Source organism: Mixophyes fleayi, unplaced genomic scaffold (assembly GCF_038048845.1).
Source record: "Mixophyes fleayi isolate aMixFle1 unplaced genomic scaffold, aMixFle1.hap1 Scaffold_53, whole genome shotgun sequence".
NCBI lineage: Eukaryota > Metazoa > Chordata > Amphibia > Anura > Limnodynastidae > Mixophyes > Mixophyes fleayi.
The window spans coordinates 230,163-251,048 of record NW_027448223.1 but is presented as its reverse complement, the minus strand read 5'-3'; the positions used below and the strand labels follow the sequence as shown (position 1 = coordinate 251,048).

At 41.4% G+C, this 20,886-nt stretch overlaps 1 protein-coding gene and 1 long non-coding RNA gene across 2 annotated transcripts; one reads left to right on the top strand and one right to left on the bottom strand.

The window, feature by feature from the left end:
• Positions 1-1,220: 1,220 nt before the first annotated feature.
• Positions 1,221-9,465, bottom strand: LOC142134588 (axonemal dynein light intermediate polypeptide 1-like). Its single transcript, XM_075194553.1, has 5 exons — positions 8,853-9,465; positions 5,910-6,043; positions 3,998-4,167; positions 1,495-1,673; positions 1,221-1,412 (listed from the first exon to the last, which is right to left on the bottom strand). The coding sequence occupies exons 1-5, from the start codon at positions 8,931-8,933 to the stop codon at positions 1,221-1,223; spliced, it is 756 nt and encodes a 251-aa protein (XP_075050654.1). The 5' UTR covers positions 8,934-9,465.
• A 15-nt stretch (positions 9,466-9,480) lies between these two features.
• On the top strand, positions 9,481-12,297 carry LOC142134590 (uncharacterized). The gene is made up of 3 exons (XR_012687077.1): positions 9,481-9,588; positions 10,936-11,049; positions 12,174-12,297. It is a non-coding gene; the product is annotated as an uncharacterized LOC142134590 (long non-coding RNA).
• The last annotated feature ends 8,589 nt before the right edge of the window (positions 12,298-20,886 follow it).

Genomic DNA, 20,886 nt, shown 5'->3' with positions numbered 1-20,886 from the left:
TACTGTCATTAAGGGAAGCAATCCTATCTGCAAAACAGTTTGATAGAAACGGTTTAATGAGCATCAGGTCTGTGACTTCTGCATCTTAATACAAAAATATTTTTGCAGAGGGTGTAACCATCTACTAGATAGCTACATTATTAACAAATTCAATAAGTGCACCACTAGAATCCTGCCTACGTTAGATCATCCATATTTTTGTTGACCAATATAGGTGTGACAGGATGGACCGCCTATGCCACCCTGTCTGTTGTTGCTTGGAACCGGCTGGGCTTACTTTGCCACCGTTCCCTTTCATTATCCCAAATACACCCTCTTGCGCAGTAGGAGGGGCTTACACGTAAGGCCACCACTGGACTCCTTCCCGGCATCCAGTACCAGGTTTCTTCTGGGTAACTGACGCTGTGAGTGTACCCCGTTACTGGTGTACCTGGGCTGGTACTCCTGACCTCTTACTATGGATCAGGGAAGCTGTGAATGGATCCCCCTGGCCTATCACACTGACCAGGGCTGCATGGGTAACAGGCAGAGCATTGGCAATTTATATAAATAAGTGCCCTGTGCTATTTCCTTTAAATAAATTTATACCATAAGTTATTTATATGTGATCCAGTCACAATAGGAAATTATAATTTTGAAAGTGGTAAAGGATTTTATAGCCAAGACTAAATATGTATGCAAAGCAATATTATTATCACTGGCACAACACATATCTGGATTGCTATAGTGACAAGAAGACCTATCCTATGAAAGAACCTGTTTAAATTTTAAAGGCTGACAGATTCCCTCATAGATTTCTATTTAGAGGTAACGAGTCAACTTGTGTATCATGACAAGCAGCTCTTCCTATCTGTGAGTGGTGCATAGGAGTCCAAACCCTTTTATTGGCCCAATGCATTGTTCTCTTGGCATTATTCAATTTATAGGGACAGATTCAACTGAGAAATCCAGGTAAGGTGTCTCTGGAGCAGCCACCTCGCGCAGATTTTTTTTTTTTTTGCAGAAATCTCACTCATTTTTGCTCGTGCCCCATAGAGGTGTGTACTACCGGTAAAAATGCACAGCCGCGATATTTTCAGGAACATCGTGGCCAACTGAATCTGCCCCACAATGTGCTTATGTTAAACAAGTATGGAAAAATGCAATTTAAAAAAAAAAAGGTACAGACTTACTATAGGAACTGTATATTATTTTTTTAATCTGAATGAATATTATGCATATCATTTTATTGAGTTGCTTGCATTTTTCTGAAGATCATCAGCTATATATAATGAAAAGGTTGATCCAATCAAAAGCTTATACTCCGTGATCCTCACAAAAATCCCTTGAAGAGGGTAAAACTGGGATTCAACACAAAAACGTTGCTGCCCCAAAACTGGAGGCAAAATAACAGCTATGAATTTCAGAGAAAACTTAAATGAATAAGATAAGTTAGACTTTCTTATAACACAATATAATAGGATGGCTAATGAAAAGTATTTAGAAGGGACCTACTTTTTTCTCCACATCGGATTTGCCTTGTTCAGCTTGTAAGGCCTTCCTCATGCCAAAAGCCACGCTGCTTTCATACAATGTCTGGTACGCAGAGATGGTCATGTGGATTTCATCACGCACCCTCAGCAGCAAGATGCCACGCTCTGCACAGTTAATTGTCACTTGTCTGATAAGCTCATCTGGTGGTACAAAATGATATCTTTATTAATGATACAGTGACATTATATATATTAACAATTATCCTTTCCTGGGAATTAATAATTCTGAACAAAATAATATCAAGAGGTATTGAAAGTCCTTTGACAACAGAGGCAGCTAATGTAAAGGGAAATCAGCATAAAGTATCATAATTGACCAATCTAAAAAATGATTAGATGACATTAAATGTACAAATAAATAAAACATGGATGAGAGCACAATTTAGAGTTCTATTACATGGTTACTAAATAGCAGCGGTAGACAGGAGACATGCAAGTTCATGACAAAACCCTGTTATAAGTGTATCATAACCACTGGGCACATTAGCATGCTGGATATAATTTGTCAGGCTGAACTAGAACTAATAGAGACTATACCCATACTATATAGATTTTAGTGTGAAGAAGACCTTGGACCATGTGTACCTGAGAGGTCCTAATTTATAACAAGTCATCTTAAAACCCTTTCTACTACAAGCTTCTGCAGAATGTAGCCAACAATGTAGACAACATGCTAGCTGATATAGGTCAAATGAGCTAATGTTTATATCAGTGTTTCACAATTGTTTTTAGAATTTAGATATTAGCCTCAAAATGTAGGAGCCAGGCAACTTTTTCATATGGTATCAGCTAATAAATAGAGGACCATACCCCACCCACTTTACATACATCTCGCCATCTCATAACCATTGTCTATCCTCACCTCAATCCTCCTCTTCATCTTACTCCTGAACATGCCCCCCCAGTTAAATCCATCATCAATGCACCTTCTCACTCCAAAACTCATTCAGCCCCCTCACCAACCACTAAATCCCCTTCTCTATTCCATTGCCCCCCTAATCATCCGAGTAATCCCCCTAACAACATATCCTCTTCACCACAGTCGTCATCCTGCCCCCTACGTCATCATAACCATGCCCCCATAATCTATTATTAATTATTCATTTTTATTTATAGGGCGCCACTAGGTGTCCGCGGTGCCGTACAGGGATAAACGAGATTACAAAACGAGGTGAGACAGCACAGAACAGTAAACAATAATCACAGTAACTCAGTGAGCTCAAGGCACAGCTAGAGGGGCGGGGAAGGGGAGAGGGGAAGGTCAGCCAACAACGGCACCTAGGAGGGAGGGCACGGATGAGAGGGAGACCCCCAGGGGGAAGAGGAGGGAGCGAGAGGGGACGGGGGAAGAGGGTCCTTGAGGAGGAAGGCAGGGTAGCTGGCGAGCAGAGTTAAAAGTGGTGAAGACAGGAGGAGAGAAAGCCCTGCTCAAAGGAGCGTACAATCTAAGGGGAGAGGTGGACTGACAGAGAGACACAGGGGAGAGAGGGAGAGACGGAGGAACGGAGGATAAGGATAATGGAAAGGGAATGAAGGGGAAGAGTCAGAAGAAAAGGTAGGAAGTTTCTTACCTAAGAAATCTACCTTTCATTTACTTTTTTACTTATATTTAGTTATATAACGCCAATCATATTATGCATTGTTGAACAGAGAAAATGTAGTCACTCACATCAGTCCTTGCCCCATAAGCGCTTGCATCCTAAATTCCCTTCCACACACACACAAGCTATGGTCCATTTTGGCAAAAGCCAATAACCCTACCAGTATGTTTTTGTACTGTGGGAAGAAACTGGAGCACTTGAGAAAACCCACGTGAATATGAGGTGAATTTAAAAACTCCACACAGATAGGTCCTTGGTTGGAATGAAACCCATGACCCCAGCTCTGTGAGGCAGTAACACTATCCACCCTTTATCATTACAATCATAATAATTAATCCCCTTCCCACATAGTTATAATTACTCCTCTAAGGTTAGCTTTTTAAAATATATCAATTTCATTATGCCCTACCTTTCTGGCACAAAGGCAGAGGGCCCAATCCACCATCATCATCATCACCATTTATTTATTTCTGTTCCTCTCTGAGATGTCTCTTTAAATGGATGTATTAGATTGTGCCCAAAGCTCCCTATTCACAGAGCAAAGACACGAAATCCAAGCCAAGAAATCCATCCCATATGATGAATCTGTTTTGTAAGACAGAACTTCAACCTCTTCCACTGCTCCCCATAGAATTTCAACCTCTTCCACTGCTCCCCATAGAATCTCCAAGCACCAAGGAATTGATTTTATTATTATTATTTCAGAGGTCTGCATTGTTTCAACTGCCCAAAAAGCCTTGGATAGGGGAATATAGAAAACAACACCACGCCAACCCATGTAAGACTTTATATGTCAGAAGAAAGAGCAAACTTAAAAGGTTGTGTTGTAAACATTGAAAAATAATATATTGGGGAACAACATACCAAAGCACTGCGAATAAAGTTCTCTGCGCACAGGACAGATCCCGGTCTCTCGAGCTTGTCTCTGCTGTAATTTCATATCCAACTCTTCCTGTAGGTGGACAACATCCATTCGGGTACTAGGTGTGCTGGACACTTGCTGGATCCACAGCTGATTGTTCTCCATCCATTCTCTGTGTAGGAGACAAATACTGTTGTCCAGCTTAATCCTCCTCATGAGCAGGAAGTGTAAATTACCAGGAAGTATGTAGCTTCCATGGCAGATGGAAGGAATAATATGACTAGGTCTGCTATCTATACTTTTAAAATCTGATAGTCATCAAATGTGCATTCTGAGTGTCAGCAGAGGAACTACTACTTTAACGAAGTATTTGATTGTCAACCAATGTGTCAGGACAAATGTCACAATGTGAGGGGTGAAAGAGAAAAACAAGCTGCATATCTGCAATTATGATTTTATGTTTAGTTTCCAATTGATCCAGGGACAGTCCCATGTTTTAAAGTTTTGTTCTTGGATATATTTTCGCTGGACCTATTTTTCAGCATTGGCCAAATGTACAATACAATTTATCTTATTCTGTATGTTTGATGCAATTCTCACTATCTGTTCTTATTGTCTCATTGATACATTAATAATTACACAACAATGCCTGTACTAAAAGAGTTGCCTGAGCAGTAATAAAGAAAGCCCCTCATTATCTGCTGTGGCTTGGGGATAGTCTTTGAGCTCCTACCCAAACAGGCTTTTATCATACAGGCAGCATATTGTCCTTAAACAACTCTTTCAGTAAAAGTGAGAAGAACATCACCGGACACCTAGAGATTTTAGAAGACCCTCTAGATCGAGTGGAAAGCTGAATCCTAACCACGTCAATTTCTGCATTAGTTTAGACTTTAGATGTTAAATGTTGACAAATATGTATATATGAACTATATTTTAATTGTAAAGAACATAGCTTACTTGCAATTCATTTTGGTCATCCATGGTTTTCTCCCCCCCTGTGCTGTGCATGTGTGGGCTCAACACATGTTTACTTATTGCCTGCTGATCAAAAATGATCATCAGGAAATAAAGGGTATCCCCAGCTTTCTAAGTTCCTTTGATAGGGAAATAGAGGTTCTAAAAGGGCCTCCCCTATCCCTGGCTGTGACGCCAGCAAGTGCCCACGATCATAATGCCGTTAAAGTTCCTTTCCTCTGAAAGAAAATGCAGAGAGGAATCATACTTAGCACTTTAGGAGGTCATGTAGAGGACGAGTAGAGGGGTTAATTGTCTTTGCTCTAGTATGTATTTGAGCTAGTTATATAACTAATATAATTTAGCTTCATTCCACCATACAAGTTGCCCATACACATTTAGGTTAATATAATACTATGTGCTTATAGGAGCCAGTTTTTAAATGTGATTGGTGGTGTACTTGATACGGTGAGTATGCATGGCATTTTTTAAGTCCAATAGAGGGGGACTCTATTGGACTTAAAAAATGCCATGCATAGAAATGGTTATTGGCAGTGACAGAACAATTATTGGGGGTGCTGAAGCACCCATTGCACCCTCAAAGCTGTCTATGATAGTGTGTAGGGGGGGAACAAAATAAAATGTAACTAAACAAGGCAATGTATTTAATAATATATAATAATTGGCTTTGATTAAATTAAGTGTTTTGATTAAAAAGTACCTCCTCTTCAGGATGCTGCTATCTTTTCAAATAAGGAAAGAATAGAGATCCCTTCTCCATACACACATGTGTTATTCAAACAGACAATCAATAGATATGAACAAGGACCAAAATATAAAGAGCTTCATTATGACAAAACAAAATATAAAATTAAAACTTTGCATCATAAATTCTAATTAAAAACCCATAAAGATAAATGTGTCTTTAAAGTAAATGTTGTTCAAGGAGGAACTTACCGTGGTGGTAGGATTGCATTTAAAATTTCTTCTGCTGGCTTAGATGCCTCTAGCGGAGGGGTTTTTGGCTTAGGAGGTGGTGGTACAGGAGCAGATATAACAGTTGGCTGAGGACTGGCTTTCAGAGCACGAGACTGCAAGAAAAAATATATCACGTTCTTAAAAGGAGTCTTTCACATAGAAACACATATGCTATACAAAACTCTCATCAAGATGTCATTTAATGTGCTGTGCAAAATTAAATCTTATCACAATTTATTTAATTAAAATGCATTTTTAACATGCACTGATTTGTTTTTGTGTATTATGCCTCATACTTGATACCAGTGACTAAAACCCAATATCTCAGTGACTTCTCAAAGTTATCTACTTAAGACTATCCAAAAAGTCTACTGGATAGTGTTTTTTCTGGGGTTTGGCAAACAAACAAACAGAAAACTTGAAAATAATTGTTTTTACACCTAATGCAGGAAAAATATGACATGTATTAGATAAGGAAATAAGTTCCATTTTTGAGAAAATGGTTTATCAACTTTATTCCTACTAAGTGCCCCTTTAACAATACCAACACACACAGTAAAGCCAAAGTACAGTACAAATGCTCTTGAAAGCATGTGTTACATTTGCCCAAATGCAGCCCATCTTACAAGCAAAAACAAACATTTGTTTTGCGGGACAAGATTATTTAAATTATGAACATGGAGGAGAAGAATTTATGGGACAGGGCATTAATTTTGAAAAAAGTTTTTTGGGTACCTACACTGAACTTTTATTGGCTGATATCGCTGTGAGTATGATCTGGAAGTACGAGCTAAAGGCTCAAGATGGTAACACTAGATTTGGGTCTGCATGACATCACAAATCGCGTCATTTTGGCCCACCCTCTGCTGTGAAATGCCATTCTAACCTTATGGGGAGAGTATTGCGGTAGACGGATCTTTGGATCCCTCTCTGCGGCTTTACTGCTCTCCCCTCCGATTACAATCGCAAAGTGGCGAAAGTAACAGGGGAGAGAAAGGCTACCGCCGTTTATGGATAAGCAAAGTCATCGCCAGATGACAGATGATGATTAATGGGGCAAAAAAACATTAAATATTAATTAGAAACACTAGAGGAAAATGTTCCTTGTTTATTAGACTGGGTACCAGATATGGGCTACATGTTAGACATAGCACCAGATATGGGTCTGTATAAAAGTCTTGGCACCAGATTTTGGTATGAATATTAAACCGGGAACCAGTTATGGGTCTTTATAGTAGATCGGTAGATGATTGTAAAAAGGTTTTATTTCACCCCATAGGCCAGTGATGGGCAAGAGGCGGCCCTCTGAGCCTTCACCTGCAGTTCCTAGCTCCTTCCTACTTTATTGTCTTATTTATTTGTTATAGCTTGTAACACCTGTTTAAAATGCCTTCTGAAATGCTATTACAGATAGGTGTATCTTTCTTTGATTAAATGTATTGTTTTATTTTACTACTGACAATAATAATAATAATGTGTGGCTCTTTTGAAGGTTAGAGGATCGCAACATGCTGCCCCCAAATGTTTCAGGTTGCCCATCACTGCCATAAGACATAAACAAGAGAACAGACAACTTATGCATTTCACGCCAATACAGGGTTTCCGTCACAGACTACTACATAAGGATCTGCATTTTAAACCATGCACCAGATATAGCATATTATACTTTGCACCAAATATAGCTGGATATATTATTATTATTTTTGTAAATTTGTAAGGTGCCACAGTGCTCCGCAGCAAAGTACAGTAGGGAAAACAAGACATACATAAAACAAAGACATAGAAGGGAGACAAAATAAATGCAGACATGAAAACAAAGGGTATGGGGGACCCTGCTTATTAGAGGGATTGCATTCTAAGTGGAAGAGGGCACAGCTGAAACAAGAGGAGCGAGTGTGACTTAGAGTGTAAATTGGGACAGCTGTGAGGGTGTATTAGTGTGAATAGTATCATCAGGGATAAGGTAAGCTTTAAAAAAAAGAGATGAGTTTTTAGAGAACATCTAATGATTTGAAGGCTGTGGGAAAGCATGGTAGGGAATTCCATAAATGGGGATTTGCACAGGAGAAGTCAGTGAGAGGTGGTTACCAGAGACAAGACAAAGCGCAGGTCAGAGGTAGATCTAAGGAGGCAGGAGGGAGAGAATTCTCATATGAGATTTGAGATGTATCAAGGGGTTCTGTTGTTGAGGGCTTTGTAGTAATGAGTGAGTAATTTGAATTTGATTCTGGAGGACACAGGGAGCCAGTGTCGGGATTTGCAAAGCGGTGTAGCAGATGTGGAGCAGTGAGAGACGAAGACCAGTCTTGCAGCAGCATTTAGGATGGATTGAAGTGTGGATATATGGGTGTCGGGAATGCCGGATAGCAGGAGGTTGCAATAGTCAAGAAGGGAGATGATGTGAGAATGGACAAGTGTTTTGGTAGCATGTTGAGTAAGAAAAGGTTGTTTTAAGGTGGAATCGACAGGACTGGGAAAAAGTCTGGATGTGAGGAATAAAGCAGAGGGTGGAGTCAAGTGTGACACCAAGAAAGAGGGCTTAGGAGACTGAGGAAATTGTGGTGTTATTGACAGTGAGAAGGTGCAGGGGGGAGGGCATGAGGTAAGGTGAGGCTGAAGGAAAGGAGGTTGTGGTCAGAAAGTGGGAATGCTAAGTTGTATATGTGCATTTTTTTAAATACAGAATGGTAAGGGACTGATGTGAGTTCTCTGTACAGCGCTGCGGAATTAGTAGCGCTATATAAATAGCTGATGATGATTAGGATATTTACAATACTATATATATATATATATATATATATATATATATATATATATATATACATACATACATACATGTTGCGAATGTGTTGTCTGTTGTGATTCTCTGTCAATGTATAGAGGGGCAGATTTAGGGGTTATTAAGGTTCATTTTTAACTTACCTTGGCAGATTTCCTTTCCGTGTTTCTGCTGATGAACACAGGGTTGTCATACCTCAGCAGGGAGTCTGCAGGGGGAATCATGATGACCGATGTCGGGCAAGACAGCTGTCTGAAATCACACTATACGGGTCGCGGTCACGCCGTCGCTATGTACACCGGTCTCCTTAGCAACCGGTAGCCAAGCATAACGCCTACACTAGGCATGCGCCAACTTCAATACCCGGAAAGAACAGTTACGCTTCTTCCTCATTCGCAACAGTCACTGTTGAAGTCAGTGAGCAGCCATCTTAGTAGAGGAGCATATTATGTAGCTTTGTTAAAACAATGAATGCATGCCTGTGTTCAAGTATGGATCTATCCAGCTTCTTTAATCTGTGTAAATATATCACCCTGTCATATAGATTAATTAAAATTGCCTAGCAAATCAAGTTTAAAATTACAAAACAAATGCGTGAATATTACTTTAAACAATGCGGATAATAAAAGTTCGCGGAATGTGTAACGTCTTATGTTGGTATTGTTTGATGTTTGGACTATAATGCGATTGGTAATCCCTTAATGCCTGACATCCATAACCAGACCCGTTTCCATAACCTCTTCTTCCATTGGTTAGATATGAAGCACTGCCCCTTGTGTACGCGTAATGCCTTTAGCGGTATTGGATTGGCTGCTTGTAGGCGGTGGCGGCTGATTTTGAATCTGTCCTGTTGGTTTCTGGGCTGAACGGACGGTGGAGGTGAGGTGTCTGGTTGATATTATATAGGGGGTGTATAGCTAATGGTATAGATTATGATCGGGCTCTACTTAATGTGTTGTTGTTATCCAGCGTCCGGACACAGCGCATTCACTATGGCGCTGACTACATGAATGGTGTACGGTTTCCGTACCCGGGAGGAACGGCTGCCTCCCTGGTTTCTGGAGATTAGTTACTGGAAATGATAATGTCCATTTTGTTAATATTGTCCATTACTAATTTACTTACCTGCTGGACGCAGTTTGCAGTATAATGTAGTTTTGCTAATTTGCACAGAGACGGTCGTGCAGATAGCTGTTTAGGGTTAAACACGTTCATAGGAATGTCTCCTATCGGTTTCCTTACATAATTTTATGTGTTGTAATTACGTAAACTTGTTTATAATTCTTGTCACTTCTGTTCTTTTGTACTCTTGTTATATGTTCTAACCCAATATGTATGGTGCTGCAGACCCCTTGTGCTGCATTTTAAATAGATAATAAAATCCAGGATCTGCCGACTAACAGGAAGTGCTTTTATCGGGATACACAACAGGAAGTGCACCTTATGTGATTTGCCTAATATTGTTGGCAGCTTCCTAGCAGGTGTGTGTGTTTTTCTGTTTGGTATGGTTGTGTAATAGGATTGAAATATGGCGACATCATCAAGCTATGTAGTGTATGTTATCTCAGGGATTTAAGATGGCCATAGAAATATAGATGGTGAGAATCGTCATAATTTATTTATATAGCGCCACTGATTCCGCAGTGCTGCACAGAGAACTCATTCACATCAGTCCCTGCCCCATTGGAGCTTACAGTCTAAATTCCCTAACATACACAGACAGAGAGACTACGGTCAATTTTGATAGCAGCCAATTAACCTACTAGAATGTTTTTGGATTGTGGGAGGAAACCGGAGCACCCGGAGGAAACCCACGCAAACACAGGGAGAACATACAAACTCCACGCAGATAAGACCATGGTCGGGAATTGAACTCATGACCCCAGTGCTCTGAGGCAGAAGTGCTAACCACACAGCCACCATGCTGCCCAATCAGAACTTTATACGTTGGGCATGAGGTGGTAAAATATGAGGTATATTTTTGGTATCAAGCAATGCAATTCTCCAGCCACATTTTCACACCCACATATGCTCAGGTGAGTGCTGTATGTGACATTATCTCTAATTAAAAGGGAGAAGAATCCCCTTTAATGTGGTAACCTATATAGTTGTGTAGCACAACAAATATAAAATCCCATAACTCTGTCTGTGAGCAACTTGAAAATGTAGGGAAAGAGAAATGTTTTACAATCACACTCATTTGGATCTTTTAACCACAATTCTTAGGAACCTCCAGTATCATCATGGCACCAGCAAGGAAAAGAACCAACCGCGGACAGAAAAACCGCACTGTAAAAAATGAGAAGCTGGCTTCATTCATCAAGGACTTTGACAGTCAAAGTAATTATCTTTCTGATCCTTCTGGGCAAGCTTTTGTTTTTTTTGATGAGTGATATATTAAAGCTCTTGTCAAGTACTGAAGCATTCATTATTTGTTTGAAAAATATAAACCTCTGATGCCTTCCGTTCTGGGCTAGTTTCCGAGCCTGAAGCCTTGTAGCAAAGAGGACTCTGAGGACCTTTATCCCCTTAGTCTTGTGGATAGAGGGGCCCTTCCTCTATTAAGGAAAGCTTGAAGTTACCACACTCTTTCACTATTGTGTTTTGTTTTGGGTTTGTTTGGGCATAAAAGTACAGATCCTGGGCTTTCCAAAAAATAAAAAATTGCTAATTGATACATTTGTGTTTCAAGTGAGAGTTGTTGAAATATTCCGTGATAGGGTATACAACCCACCCAAGTACATCATTTTATTAAGCAATTTATTGCTGAATTTGTATATTTGGCTGTCCTGCCTCTCCCCTCTCCTAATTTTAAAACTGATTGTTTCTATCGCTTTTCAGTGGAAAAATAAACAATATTTTAGATGTTTATGGAAATCATGAGAAATTGTGTTCAAATATACCATAAAAAGATTACTACTCTCAGACTTCCAAAAAATGTGTATCTAAAGGGCCCCTCAGCCTAAACTAAAAAAAAATAGCTGTAATGCCTGTGGTCAGTACAAAGTGAAATTCGTATTGACCTCGTCGTGTGAAGTCCAGAGTGTCTGCTCTGCAGGTAGTTTTCGTATACTAGAGTTGTGCTGAAGTCAGCATGGGTAGCTGCAAGTTACACTACAATGCAATGTTCTATCCACGTTATCGAAGCCACATACAGACTTGGGGATGTTCAATCATAGTTTTAACAGACAACGAGCTTTACTGGCTTCCATACAACAGCTGCAGCATGAGGAAACACCAAGACTGCAAAGACCTGGTGGGCTTTTGCAATATCCCTAAGAGCACGAGTCAGTGACGATTTGGTAGTGTGTGGTTATTTTTGGTTAGAAGAAGAATCTTGTGACACCACCTCACTCAGGCTAGGTCCAGGGCTTGCTTGAAGCACAATGAATTGATAATTGCAGTGTCCCATGCACCCTGGCAATGTAAGAAAAACAAAAACCAACAACTTTCTTTTCTTTCAGTCAAGACAGCAGTAGAGGAATTAAAATTCATTGCTGCGAACAATGTGAAAGATGTTGATAGCCTGTATAATATTGAGCTCATCAAACTACCAGTGGCTATCCGAGAGATGTGTTGGATTGATTTCTTGGGTAAGGTTTCGTTTTTTTTGGGTTTTTTTCTTTTGTGCATAGCTTTCCATAATGCATGTCTTCCCTAGAAAACCTCAGCTACTCCAGATCATATAAGAAACAAGCATTGTATGATGTAGCTCATTAGTTGTATTTGACAAAGGCCTTCACATTTGACCCATTTTGTCTTAACTTGTTGAATGAGCTTGTCATGTTACTGTTGGGATGATGTAATGCATAAGTTAATGAAGGCAAAACATACCTTAATATACAACGCTTATTAAGCTGTTTTGTAGTAACTTCAGCTGTAACTCTGCAATTCATTTGTACAGGTAGCAGACGAAAAGTGGAAAGGCCAATGTAAAGTCTCTTGGGACATTGGGCCACCAGGTGTGGCTTGTATAGTATGTATGCACTATAGCGTTTAGTCTGTAATTGTGCTGTTGTATGTAGCACCATTCATGCAAGAAATTCACTCATCTTGTGTCTGGCGGCTTATGGTGTAAATACTTAGAATATCCCAAAGATGCTTGATTGGATTCAGCACTGGTAACTGAGAAGGCCATTAATATCGGTGGATTATTCTCATACCATTGGGTGACCACATGTACTCTGGATTTGGATGTTTTCATCTTGACTCAGTACCCTTAAGTAACGATTTACTTTAATCTTGCCCTCTAAGGGAACGATTACATTAAATTCATGGTAGGAAAATGTGTCCCCAGAACATTATGGAACCACCATAACTCTTCAACGTCTGAAGCAAGAGTATATGTGTACTCGTTTTTGTCAAAAACAGGGGGAGGGATGAATTATCTGATCATATCCCATTTCTCCTCTTCCTGGTAGTTCATTGCCTGTGCTCCTTGCACCACTGGACTTCCAAATGTGCATTATCAGGTGAGATAGACTATTTATACACGGAAACCAGTGGAGTGATTGGACCATTTTTTGCTGAAAATGCTTACTCCATTGTTTTAAAACTGCAGTCTGTTGATCTGAAGTTACTTGCATGCCTTTTACTTTAAGTACTGCCTGACTATCAGAATTCTGGGCCACAGAAGCCTATGGGACTGTTACATGTTATGCACCCCATAATACCCATATATGGCCAAAGCACAATTAAAGCTTTCTTTGAATAATTGTCACTGAACCATAAGTCCTTGCCTACTAATGCTCTTTTTTTCTGCAGGGAAGAAGGAACGGTTACTTCATTAATTTTGAGACGGACATTTCGATATTTTAGGGTCTTCATCCCCACTTTTGGGGTTAAGATCGCAGTAGTAGTAGTAAAACTTCAGAAATAAAATTTTAGACTCAAAGTTGCACTGTTTTTTTAGCAATCAGAAGATTCAAAGCAACTACCCATGTGAATTGTTTATAATAGTAGTAGTAAACTATATCACTGTGCTGATTATTATATATACTGTGGTAAATAGTAACACCCAAAAACCACTGTACTAATACAAGGACTAAACTACCAAGACTAATCTACCAATAGAGTTTTCATAGTCATCGTAATGATGTACCCAACACACACACACACACACTCTCTCTCTCTCTCTCTCTCTCTCTCTCTCTCTCTCTCTCTCTCCCCCCTCTCTCTCTCTCTCTCTCTCTCTCTCTCTCTCTCTCCCCCCCCTCTCTCTCTCTCTCTCTCTCTCTCTCTCTCTCCCCCCCCCTCTCTCTCTCTCTCTCTCTCTCTCTCTCTCTCCCCCCCCTCTCTCTCTCTCTCTCCCCCCCCTCTCTCCCCCCTCTCTCTCTCTCTCTCTCCCCCCCTCTCTCCCCCCCCTCTCTCTCTCTCTCCCCCCCTCTCTCCCCCCCCCTCTCTCTCTCTCTCTCCCCCCTCTCTCCCCCCCCTCTCTCTCTCTCTCTCTCTCTCTCCCCTCCCCTCCCCTCCCCCCCATTTATTTATAATGTAATTTGTATGTGTTTACTATACTACTGATTTTTTAATGTTTGTGTTTGCTAAATATTTTTAAATACTTAAAAAGCTAAAATTATATTAACAGATGCTAATTTTGATGCTGGTTTGTTTATGAGGTAAAGAATGATACTTGCAGGAGATATTTTTGATATTGTCTTAACCTTTTCCCGTCATACCTAATGTTATTGATACGTTGAGTTCCTTTCTGGTTGCTGCAATTGAGGTCCATATCGATCCTGCCTTTTAATTTGATTAATGTATTTGATATTTAACATTGGCGTTGTCCCTCGACCCATTTTAAGACTGGACAATGGGTTTAAAACATTCACCTGCTACATTCTAGTAGTGAATCACTCCAGCCAATATTTCCATTTTTGGTAGAAAATCAGAAGTTATACCGCATCCAAATAGTTTACTTGCATGGTGTCCTGTGTTACTCATCGCTTTAATGCCAAGCCCATCTTTTTCGGGCAAGATAGGGTTGTCGGTAGTGAGACAAGTCAAAAGTGGAAGCAAACAAGAGTAATCCTGCCAAACCTTGTAAAGACAACTGGTTAGTACATTTTGGGATGGGAATAACTTCTAATATTCCACCCAAAACTTTTTTCAAACATTTTGAATTTTGGCTGGAATTAACTTTAACTATAGATAAATGTCCTTCCTCTCGTACATTATTCCTATGTTTAGCACATTGCTTTTGCAATTTTTCAGATCCAAATTATTATATTTTGTAACCACAGACTATTCTCTCATGTGATGTCCCTTTTACTATCTAATTATTACAGGTAGTGGTGTCACTATCTGATTCAGAGGATTTCACTACAGTCCAAAGCAAGGACCAGTCCAGATGTGTTTGTGAAGACCACTCAACCCACTTTAAATGGGATGCCACAGTCTTAAATCTAAGTACTGTATAGATATATGATAAATGTGAAATTCAGAGTTTTAATGGCATTCATACTACAATGTACAGCAATAGAAACCTGTTTACCACCATTCTTCATGCTACTATATAGTGTACCTCCCAACATGTTAGGTTTACAAGGATGTAAAAATTACTAATGACAGTGTATAGTATGCTCTCAGTTTAATCATTACATGTGCCACGGTAAATGACAAAACATTTGATTAAGGCACAAAAAAAGAAAGATGGTTTGCTGTTAATTTATTGAGCTTGTCATACTCTCACTATACTAGACATATGTGAAACATGCAAAATGTACCTCATGCAAAGCTGCATGAAAAGTGTGCTGTCCCGCTGCTCTGATTGTGTTTAAAACACAATCAGAGCAGCCGGGCAGCATACTGTCACTGCTGAACGGACCTGCACAGTGTGCAGCTGTCAGCAGCAAGCCCCTGGTAGGGGGAAGGCGATATATATATATATATATTAGTATATAACATATTAGAGTAATGGGACCCAACAAATAAATGATATGCCAGACAGTGTAGTGCCCTAGTTCAAACAAGGTATATATGTACATGCATATACGGACATGGTATACATTGTCGCCCATACTGTAATCAATTTACAGTATAATGTACCATGAAGTATATTACTATGTCACAGGTTGCGGTATGTGGGGTCATTAGTGTGGACCAGTATGGGGATGTTCATAATAGCTGTTTATCATAACAAGATTTAATCTTTAAATATCTCTCAACGCCACATTCCGTTACACCATTTTCACAGCTGCTGGGGCACAAAATACGGCACTATGTCTCAGACAAGAAAAGGAAGTGCACCTATAGGAAAATTATATTTAATTACCTTTCAGAACGTGCCATTCTTTTGGACACTTTCCTTTCTGCTGCCATAGCAGCAATCTCCAGATATTCTTTAGCAAATGCATATTACCCCATTGGACAGGCATATATAAGCAATATCTGAATATTTGTTGTCAATCAAATACAAACCTCTACCAGCCCCATCTCACTAATATTTAGTATTCTAGTGATTGCTGAGACCACCCATGTGACCACCACACAATCATGAGATTCTGCCCCCCAAAGCTGCTCTATTTTTTAAATACCCCCTGCAGCCCTTTTCCTTAACCACAACCCCCCCCCCCCCCCCCCCCCACAGCCATTTTCCTTAACCCCTGCTGCAGCCATTTTCTTTACCTCCCACCCTGCATCCATCCCCCTTGCAGCTATTTTCCTTACCTCCACTCTGTAGCTATCCCCCCCGTCACATCAAAACTCCCCCAGTCACATATATCAGCCCCCCTCCTCTGCCCTCCTTCATACATATCAACCTCTCTTCCTCCCTATAGATTTTCATGGCAGCCCCCCCTCCCACCCTATAGATTTGTATGACAGTCCCCCTCTCCCTCCCTATACATATGCATGACAGTCCCCCCTCTCCCTCCCTATAGATATGCAGGGTAGTCCCCCCCTCCCTATAGATATGCAGGGTAGTTCCCCCCCCTCATTATAGATATGCAGGGTAGTTCCCCCCCCCCCTCTATAGATATGCAGTGTAGTTCCCCCCCTCCCTATAGATATGCAGGGTAGTTCCCCCCCCCCCTCTATAGATATGCAGTGTAGTTCCCCCCCCTCCCTATAGATATGCAGGGCAGTTCCCCCCTTCACTTACCTGTAGTTGTGCCAGCGTCGCTCCTCTCCTCAGATCAGCAGATAGGAAGTGAAGACGTCCTGCTTCCTGTCTGCTGCACAGCAACAGGCAGCCTGGCGATTGGCTGTTTGTTGCTAACCACTGACCACCAATGCTTTTGATCGTCGAGCCCTCCACCCCCGTGGCGACCCCCCCCCCCCCCCCCGCGCGCGGTGACCCCCCCTCCCCCACCCCGAAAAAAAATGAATGGAGAAATTTTTTTAAAAATAAATACCCGCAGCGCCGCGCCCCCTGCCCCCTGGGACCCAGCGCCCCAGGCTGCAGCCTGGTCAGCCTAGTGGTCAGCCTGGTCAGCCTAGTGATCAGGCCCTGACTGCAGATAAGGGGCCTAGCTCAAACCCTGAAAAACAGCCCTCCCGTCAGGGCCATCTTTTCCATTGGGCACGATGGGCAGCTGCCCGGGGGCCCCACGGGCAAGGGGGCCCCATAGGCATGGCTCTTAATGAGAATAAATAATCCTGCAAAAGAAAAAAACCTGCAAAAAAAACCTACAAGCGTCACTGAGCAAGTACATCTATCTATCTCTATATATCTATATCTGTATCTGTATACATCTATATATCTATATCTATATCTAGGGGCCCCGGTGCACTGCTTTGCCCGGGGGCCCATAATGTTGTTAAGATGGCCCTGCCTCCCGTACATTTAATATGCTTACATGGAATCAGCAGAGCATTGGTGACTTTTATGCACCATGCGCGTTAGCAGTTATTGACCCCGCTCTGTGATTTTGCGTGGTCTTCCACTTTGTGTTGAGTTGCTGTTGTTCCAAAATGCTTTCACTTTCTAATTTTATCACTTACAATTGAATGTGAAATATCCAGCAGGAAAGGGATTTCACACACCGTCTTTTTGCAAAGGTGACATCCTATCACAGTACCACACTTGAAGTCACTGAACTCTTCAAAAAGACTCCTTTTGTAGCACAAATGTTAGCAACTATAGACTGCACAGTTAGGTGCTTGATTTTATACACCTCTGGCAATGGTTCTGATTAAAACATCTCAATTCAATAGTTAATAGGTGTGGCCAAATACTTTTGTCCATATAGTGTAGAAGCAGACTCAGAGTCATGAAGACAAAGAGGTGTATCTTGTTAGACAGAAGGTATATAAGTGAAAGAAGAGAAACAAAAGACGGAAAAAGACTAAGGACAGATTGTGAGAGTCTTGTTGAAGGAGGCAAGGATTTAGCTGATCATCTTTATGTCACGAGCCGCGGCGGCTCCGGGCACCGCCGCGACTCGCTTCCTCCTCTCTCTTCACGTCCCGGCCGTCGTCATGACAACCGGGACGTCATTTCCGCATTGTCCCGGCCGTTGCCAAGGCAACGGTCGGGACGCTAGTGAGCTGCAGCGCCGCGTCCCGGCATTCAGGGGAGCCGGGCGCGCGCTAATCAAACCTTAGCCAGGTGGCTAAGTACTAGACATGCCCCCAGTCTCCCATCATTGGCCAGTTTGCATTTATAAGGCAGGGAGGGGCAATCCTCCCCTGCCGGTTATAGTTCCTGCTTTGCTGCACACTAGCCTGCTGTTTTCCTTGTTCCCTATTACCTTTGGATTTGATTATTGTTGCCGACCTTTGCCTAATACCCAACTACGTTTGATTGCCTGTGCCCCTTGATCTTTTTGCCTGGACTCCTACGCTGCTGTTTTGCCTGTGACCTCTGACCTCGGTTTGTTTACTGGATATTCTGTCTGCTGCCTGGATTTCACTCTGCTAATTGCTCCTATATGCTATCGCTGGGATCTCCCCAGTCAGTGCACAACTCACGACCCTCAGCTGTCTGCGGCCAAGTCTGTCCCCACCATTAGGGGCTCCAGCGAAAACCAGACTTCTGAGTAGACTCCGGGTTTTGATGTACTGGTTGGAGGGGTCCTAACACTTAATAATTAATTTACCCAGCATTCACTACAGAAAGAGAAGGGAATGGGCCACAGTTAAGTTGCAGGTATATTCATAAAAATGAGGTAGATACATGTACATTTACAAAGGAGAAGGTCCGAACAGGACTCTCAAAACTGAAAGTGGATAAATCAATGAGGCCAGATGGGATACATAAAGGATACTAAAAGAGCTTAAAGGGGTGCTGGTAGTACCATTAACAGATTTATTCTACTGGTCACTAGCTACAGGAGTAATTCTGGATCACTGTAAAAGAGCGAATGTAGTCCCACTGCACAAAAGTGGCGCATGCAGGATTTTTATGGGGGGGGTAATACAATACAGCACCGCCGCGGACGCTTCTTTGACAGCGCCGCGGCTGCTATATAGTACAGTGCAGCTATGATGGGGCACTTCTTTAGCGGAGGAGAGGGGTTTCTGGAGATCCAGAAACCCCCCTGCGTGCGCCCCTGCAAGGAAGATCCAAGCAACTACAGACCAGTGAGCCTTACATCAGTAGTAGGTAAAATGATGGAAACACTTAAAAGAAAGCGTTGTACAATATCTCAAATCCAGTAACTTACAGGATCCCAAGCAGCATGGATTTACTGGTGGGAGATCATGTCAAAGAAACCTTATTGACTTTATTGATTGGGTGATCAAAGTAATAGATCAAAGGGCAACACAGTGGCCTAGTGGTTAGCACTTCTGCCTCACAGCACTGGGGTCATGAGTTCAATTCCCGACCATGGCCTTATCTGTGTGGAGTTTGTATGTTCTCCCTGTGTTTGCATGGGTTTCCTCCGGGTGCTCCGGTTTCCTCCCACACTCCAAAAAACATACTGGTAGGTTAATTGACTGCTATCAAAATTGACCCTAGTCTCTGTCTCCCTCTCTGTCTGTGTGTGAGTATGTGTCTATATTAGGGAATTTAGACTGTAAGCCCCAATGGGGCAGGGACTGATGTGAATGAGTTCTCTGTACAGCACTGCGGAATTAGTGGCGCTATATAAATAAATGATGATGATGATGATGATGATGAATGGGGTGGGGAGTAGATGTAGCTTATCTAGATTTTAGTAAGGCTTTTGACACTGTCCCACATCTCACACTGTAAAATAAACATGAAAGCTTAGGATTGGATTCTAAGATGGTTGACTAGATAAGCTCTTGGTTGCAAGATAGAAAACAGAGATTTGTAGTAAATAAAGTGCATTCACAGGAGGGAAAGGTTACCAGTGAGGTACCTCAAGGATCTGTACTTGGACCAGTGCTTATCTTTATTGGTGATTTCACAAATGGTATTGAAGGGAAAGTATATGCTTTTTGCAGATGACACAAAGATATGCAACAAGGTAAGCACACTAGGGGGGTAAAACCAATGATGGATGATCTAGGTAGACTAGAGGAATGGCCAAGAATTCACAGTTTAGTGCCAAAAAATGCAATATCATGAACATGGGTCTCAAAAACTCAAAGGCTAAATATAGTGTTAATGGCACTTTAATGGAAACTACTAAGGAGGAGTGCTCCTTCAAACGGGCACTCAAAACTCATCTCTTCCTCAAGGCTTACCAGCCCTCCACTTAACCCTCTTTCCATGCTCGCTCTCATCTCCTAGATCCTCCTTTGAAAAGGGTGCGCTTGCTCCCCTCCTCTGACTCCCTCTGTGCCTATTGTCTGTTGCCCTCCCTTTAGGATGTAAGCTCAAATGAGCAGGGCCCTTCTCCCTCCTGTCTCTCTACCTTCTCTTCTGCTCCAACCTCAATATTCTTGATTTTCCTGGAGCATCTGAAGTCTCGGTATTACTCGTTTATTGTTCTGTACTGTTATTCCCTGTACTGTCCATTGTTTGTACTGTGTTCGGCGCTGCGGAAACCTTGTGGCGCCTTATAAATAAATAATAATAATAATAAGGAGGAAAGGGATATTTGAGTCATTATTTCAGGTGACTTAAAGGCAGATAAGCATTGTAGCAAAGCAATAAGAAAGTCAGGTGCTTAGTTGCATATGGAGAGGAATCAATAGTAGAAAGAAAGAAGTAATAATGGGCCTGATTCATTAAGGAAAGTTAAGCAAAAAATTGAGTAAGTTTTCTTACTCAAGTTTTATGGACAAAACAAATGTTGCAATGCAAGGGGTGCAAGTTAGTTTATT